Here is a 7,130-nt window from a genome sequence, read left to right on the forward strand (position 1 = left end):
CCTACATTTCAAAACACACCTTATTTGTTTATTTTATTTCAAATTAGTTTTATAATTTGTGTTTATAAAACTTACAACATTGCAAAACTTAGTGTTCACTTTTAAACTTGCAGCGACGTACTTTTGACAATGCATAATTATTAGTCTAAATATGTTAAGTCTTTACTTTATCCGTTTTAACCATTATTGGACCCCAATCAAAAAGGTCAAAATTGTTAGATTTTAAATTACAAGTTTTAGTGTTTCTACTTTTTCACAAATGGAGTTCAACTTAATAGATAACTCGTAAATTTTTAGCAAACCTTAGAAAACACTTTAAAACTTCTTCATTACTATTTAATCATCAATATACATCACATATTGAAGTTTCAAATATATCTCAAACTGGTTTTAAATCTACCTATATGTATTGTTCTTATAATTTCAACAATAACAATCATTGCCGTCACTACCTTCCTTTTTCTTTCCTCCGAACTTTATTTCTCGCTCTCCTTCTGATTTTAGATCTCGCATGCCATAATATTAACATAATACAATGTCTAACTTTGTTTCTGTCTATTTTGCTTCTCGTGGTATCATGTTCGTACACATAAAGACTAGAAGTCTACCCTTTCGTTTTGAGCGATTAATATGTGTATAGTCTTGAAGAATAATTTTGATTTAGTCAACTTTGACATATTCAAATACGTTATTTATCATATACTTTTTATTTATATTTTGAAATCTACTCTTAAACAAGTAATCCTTATTTACATTTGCTCTTTCATTTTAAAGTCGAAAACTTGATTTAAAATATAATTTTCATTATATTTTTGTTATAATTAATACACAAGATGACTACCATTGTTCTTATCATTTTTCTAAATCCATAAAATATATGTGAAAGAATACATTTTCTGATGCTTCTTCTTTTCTTTAAATACATCAAAAGTCTTGAATTTTACTATTATATATTCTCTAAATGATTGTTTTTTTGTAGAAATACTAAACTATGAATGCACTATTTCCAAAGATTGACATTTATTTTTACACCTTTCTTAAAATAGTATTTTACTTTGCAATTTTCAGTGAGTTCCTAAACTCTCAAACTTGTTTTCATAAGTATTCTGACTCCTTGTAAACTTGAATTTGTCCTGAGTTTGACAATTGGACAATTTCTCAAAAGTTAATACAAATATTTCTACACAAATTCCTTTAATGACGACTTAAACCTTTAACCTTAATTAATCTTTATATTATTTCACTACTTTGTTGGATCGCCACATATGTATCTTCATTATCTTAGAATTATTACACATTTTGATAATAGTGAGATTAATTATCATTTCGAAACACACATTTTGATAACAGTGAGATTTTTATCACCTCTAAGCACTTAAAATGCTATCTACACTACAAGAAAAAGACCCTTTTACGACGCGCAAACCACGACACTCATTAATTTATGTTACGCAAACGAGAGTGACATTAAAAAAGTGTCATCTCTTTAAAAAAATTAAGGATACAGGTCGCGCACTATTGCGTGCCCTTAAATTAGTGTCTCATGTAAAAAAATTAAAAACTCGGAGGGCACTTGTGCGTCCTCTGTGACTGTTGTTTTATATTTTTTTTAAGAAACGCGCTCCTTTGAGGGAAAATGAAATCCCCAATTTTTTTCAACCCCCGCCTTCCTCTCCCTCGTCTCAATCGAAGCTACCAGTTGAACAACCCCTAATCGACACCTCCACCTTCTCGTCTCTCCTTCTCCACCAGGTTTTCTCTCATCTCTATCCTCCACCTTCTCGATTGCAGATGCGTCGTTCTATAATTCTTTTACCAAATGCGCATCCATTATCCTCAATTACAAAAGGCGTCCAAATCTAGGGCTTTTTTCATAAAATCTCATTCCACCTCACCTCACACTCACCTCTATGCAATCGACTGTCACCACCATTCCTACTATCCACTGCCTCCCTACCATCTCTTCCATCACCACCACTTTCATATGGAAAAACTTTCAAGAAGCCTCGTCGTCCATATGAAAGGAACGACTAGATGCGAAGCTGAAATTAGTCGTAGAATATTGTCTGCGATGCAAGAGAGAGCTCTGGAGGGTTACCACCAAGTCAAACCATATTCACTCTTACACCTCTTTAATTTATATTTCAGGTCTCTCTCTCTCTCTCTCTCTCTCCCTCTTTCTCTCTCTCTCTCTCTCTCCCCCCACCCATCTTCAAAACAATATGAAAACAACAGATGAAAAGGGTGACCACCAAGTCAAACCATATTCACTCTTACACCTCTTTAATTTATATTTCAGGTCTATAATATTGATTGTTTTCATCTCGGTATTTCCTATTCGTGTGGGTTTATGCGTTAGTTTCGACTGCTTTTGATATTTAAATCAAGGATCAAAGATGAATTCACTAGTTTATCAATTACCTGTTTTGAATAAATCATACCCATGGATGTGCCATTTGATGCGCTGACAACTCCCTCCATGGGTTATCCTTGAGGCGGGGTCAGTTGACAGCTGATAGTAATTACCGTATTCCCCTTGCAGCATCTACACGTCAGGTTTGGATACTATATTGAAAGAGAATATAGTATCTAAACATAGAAACAGTTTTACACATATAATGATTTATTATTTTATTTATTAATTTTGCTTGCTGATTTTGTAGGATACAAAAGTGGTGCAAGGTAGTGTGTTGGCAATCACTGACAATGTCGTGGTGTCACTGGATGAAGTTTTGAATGCTGTAAGAATGGTCAAGAAGGAGGTAGTTCAGGATTTTAATCCTTTGATCATCAATCAAGCTGCATCACTAAGTACCTTTCTGTCTCTACCATTCTCTGAATCTGTAACTGTTAATATATATGCTTTCATCTTGAGTCCCATACCCTGTTTGTTTGTAACTTTGTATATCACCTTCACAAGTCACATTTAATATATTGATGCTTGATGGTGCATCATTAGTTTATAATTGCAGTATGTGCTACTTGGACCTGAAACTACAAGGTCCCAGCTTTTTATTTTTTCAATGATGTAATTCAGTAACTGGCATTAACAAGTCTTTAACCTCTTTTAGGACCTTGTGTATTGATTGCAAACTATTGTGTTGCTTAAAAATGATTCAAGTTTCTTATTATTTTTTTTTACATTGATATGTGGCAGGTTCTTTGGCAGTGGATTCATCATCCACTGATTTTGTGATATCCATGTGTAAGTCATCAGATTTTCCTGGTGATAAGCTGCTGGAGGAATTGTCACGGGTGTTGAAGCCTGGTGGAGAAATCTTTTTCCATCACACTTGTGTTGCTGCTGCTGCCAAGGAGACAGTAATGCATCTGATTAGTATCTTAAAGCAGAGTCATGATGGATGGAGTTGAATATGTTAAAAAAGATGAAAAGGGTGACCCATCAGCTAAAAAAGATTCACATATGTTATATGATTTGGACCTCCATGCACCTGATACTTTGGATTCAGCCTTAGGTATTTACATACATTGACAATTTTATCACCATATTTTTGGTTGTTTGTATAGTAGATGACAACAATTTTCTATGCAGAGGTGATCCCTGAAGAAACCAACTGTTCAATAAATGAAAAGTTAAATGTTGTGTAAGTTTTAGTTTCTGAAAAATGTGTAACAGAGTCACAGGCAAAAGATGAGATGGTTATTGGTACTAGTATTGGGAGTGATAATTCTTACAAGAGTGATTCAAATTCAGTTGGACATGAGATAACCAATTCAATGATGACATTACTGCTTCCCCTGCTTAAGACTTATTCAAGAAAGAAAAAGAAAGATGCTTATAAAATGTCTTAGAAGGAAAGAAAAGGAACTAATCAATGTCTGAAAGATGAACCTCCAGGTCAGCATTACATCTGCACAATTAAAATTTTAACCTACATGTAGTGTCAGTTTATCAAGGGTTTTTTTTTCATCAGGGACTTGTATTATGCAGCTGTCTCTCTTATTGTTTTTGAGGTTCTTGAGGGCTAACCATGCTTCCTTTTTCTTCACTGCTTCTTCAGCAATGGAATAGGACCTATCTTCATTATCACAAAGTTGATCCAAAGCAAACATACTATTTATCCATGGAGTTTCTTCAAAGGCGAGCATTGACTAATGCCATTGGGAATCTTGATATTCAACATGCATTTTCCAGTGCTTTGAACAAACTGGGACATGAACTTGAAGAAATCACTGAGCAGGTAATCCTTTAAAATCTTTCTAACATAATTAATATGTTCTATTTTTTAACTATTGCATTATAAAAAATTTAGGAGAAAGATATGGCACTTGGGAATGGTGGTTTACGAAAATGCTTACATCATCCAAGAAAATCTTGAAGAAGGAAATGGCTGCAGTAAGAGCTGCTGTTGGGCGATCTGTTACTCGAGTTATCGAAAAGGCAGTTACCACACCTATCTCAGAGGCTTTCCAGGTAACTGATTTTAACATGCAATTTCTCATTTAAAATTAAAAAAAAACTAATTTAAAGTCTAAATTAGCATGCAGAGAGGCATAGGTGATAATGTTATAAATCAGTTGGAAAAAATAGTTAATACTAAGCTTGAAGCAACTGTTTCAAGGCAAATTCAAGTCCAATTTCAAACATATGGAAAACAAGCTTTACAGGTATGTGATACAACAATAATAGATCTTTCTAAAATATAAAATGATGAATTTTGTTTTTTAAATTCTAAACCCTTTTTTACAGGAAGCACTGAAGATAGTATGGAAGCTTCTGTTCTTCCTGCTTACGAGATGTCCTGCAAAACAATGTTTGACCAAATTGACTCCACATTTCAAAAAGGAATGGTTGAATTTATACATTCACCTTTAGCATTTGCTTTGAGGGTAAGAATACTAGAAAGCACAATTCCTTCCTTTTTTTTGCTTCTTTGATGTTCATTTTTGTTTTTTTTTTCAGGATACTATCAATTTTGATATGAGGATTTTAGATCATAATAAGTCGGTTGTCCGCATGGCAAAGTTCTGTGTGGTTTCTAGGCATACGGTAAGATGTTTGAATACTATAAATATAGGAAAAACCAACTAATTTTATCTTATATTTTGTGCCTTTTTTTAGGGATAATTTAGGCTCCATCAATTTAGCCCATTTGTTTTTCTCTGTTTTGGCAGGTTAATGGTGTAGCATAATTCCACAGTGACATCTTAAAGGCTGAATTATTTGTAGATTATGCGTCAATATGGCCAAACAAGTTTCAAAATAAGACCAACGGCATTACTCCTAGACGTTGGTTCAAATTTTGTAGTCCTGAACTTAGTCAGATCATAACAAAATGGTTAAAAACAGACAAGTGGGTCACTAACCTAGACCTACTTGTGTGTTTGTGGGAGGTATGATGCTTTCATTTTCATTCTATTATTATGTAAAAATGACCAAAATGCCCTCTATTATGAGGATTTATATATCTCCTGCTGATTGTACGTTATATCTTATCCTTTCTCTCCAAAAGTTTGATGAGAATCCAGAACTTCATAGAAGAAGATACTAGAACATTCTGTTAATGCAATGCAATGCATGTTGAAACAGGAAATGAGCCCTGAAGAGCGAAAAGCCACAACACCAAGGACAATCATGATTGGAGGGAAAACATTTGCAACATATACAAATGCTAAAAGAATAGTCAACCTTATGGATGATGTTGATGTTGTTGTGAACACCGATCCTGAAGTTAATGAATACTAGGTAAAAATGGTTTCATATCTTTTTTTTTGTTTTAGAACTTATTTATTATTGTAATTTTGTATTGCATGTGGTTTTTGTGCCTAACAGTGTGGAGTACCCTCTTTCATCAATTCTTAATAGTGATGTCACGTGAGAAATCATTTTTCTTTTTGTTAAACAAGTCTTTATTATCATGTATTAGGTCATACCATGGGTAAAAACAGCCTTGCCCCTGGTTCCGGGGTTGTCACAAAATACTTGACTTTTTAACTTTGTTTGTGGTTTCATTTAGTAATAATCCTTCTGAGGGGGTGTTTGTTGGGCTGCTTCTTTCAATGTCATTAACAATAGTGGTAAGTAAAATCTTACTACTATGAACCTCTTTTGCTTAAACCTACCTTATTGACCTGTAGCTGATTAAACATTAAATTAATTATGCAGGTTTTGAAGTTTTTGATGGAAAAGAATAGTGTTAATGCTCTTCATAGAAAAGTATGTTGGTATTTTAGGAAATTTGGCTAATAATTTAGTTAATTATATAAAAAATGTTGAAATCTTACATTTGTCTACTATTGGAATGATTATTTGTAGTATTACATTTGTCTACTATTCGAATGATTATTTGTATAACATTAACTTTTGTGCAATGCATTGTATTATTTGTATATGGTATTTTATTTTCCATTATGTGACATAAAATGCAAATTTAATATGAAAATAAGTAAATCCATAAATAATTTTTTTTTTAAAATTTAAAATTACGATACGCAAAAATGTGTGTCATCTTCATTTATGACATGGCCTTTCTTGACAGGGGCTTTCTTGATACGCATTGCGTGTCATTAACACGCGCGTCGTAAGGTTACGACACGCGAATGCGTGTCGTCTTCCTTTATGACAGGGCCTTCCTTGATACGCATTGCGTGTCGTAACCGCGCGTCGTAAATGCGTGTCGTAAATGCGCGTCGTCTCTAGACGACGCGCAAATGCGCGTCGTCTATCTTTATGACATGGCCTTCCTTGACACGCATTTGCGCGTCGTATGAGCCATTTACGACGCGCAATGAGCGTCGTAAAAGGCCTTTTTTCTTGTAGTGCTACACAATGTGATTTAATTTATCATAAACTTTCACCGCCTTCATTAGAAACATTGACTCTCTAATTATATATACTCTTCGAATATAGTTCTATTATTGTAAGAGTAACCGTAGTAGTAATTATAGCCTTGGAGATCCTCAATCATTTCGTAATTTATTTTGTAGACGACACTTAAATAGCCTTTACATTTGAGATGTACCAAAACTTCGTTGGCTATCCTTACTACGTATTTTTAGGAACTTACCCTCGATCGCTTCCCTTTCATTCGTGCTACCCCTTCTTATTTCGAAATATATCTTTTCTAGAGGTAATAGCTAACCCAGAAGTGAACAAATTTTTCCGAATC

General features: G+C 33.8%; 1 protein-coding gene across 1 annotated transcript; it reads left to right on the forward strand.

Moving 5' to 3' along the window:
• The first annotated feature begins 2,643 nt into the window (after positions 1-2,643).
• Positions 2,644-3,490, forward strand: LOC122195559 (anamorsin homolog). Its single transcript, XM_042897564.2, has 2 exons — positions 2,644-2,811; positions 3,158-3,490. The coding sequence occupies exons 1-2, from the start codon at positions 2,748-2,750 to the stop codon at positions 3,370-3,372; spliced, it is 279 nt and encodes a 92-aa protein (XP_042753498.1). The 5' UTR covers positions 2,644-2,747; the 3' UTR covers positions 3,373-3,490.
• The last annotated feature ends 3,640 nt before the right edge of the window (positions 3,491-7,130 follow it).

The sequence above is a fragment of the Lactuca sativa genome, chromosome 8, assembly GCF_002870075.4.
Source record: "Lactuca sativa cultivar Salinas chromosome 8, Lsat_Salinas_v11, whole genome shotgun sequence".
NCBI lineage: Eukaryota > Viridiplantae > Streptophyta > Magnoliopsida > Asterales > Asteraceae > Lactuca > Lactuca sativa.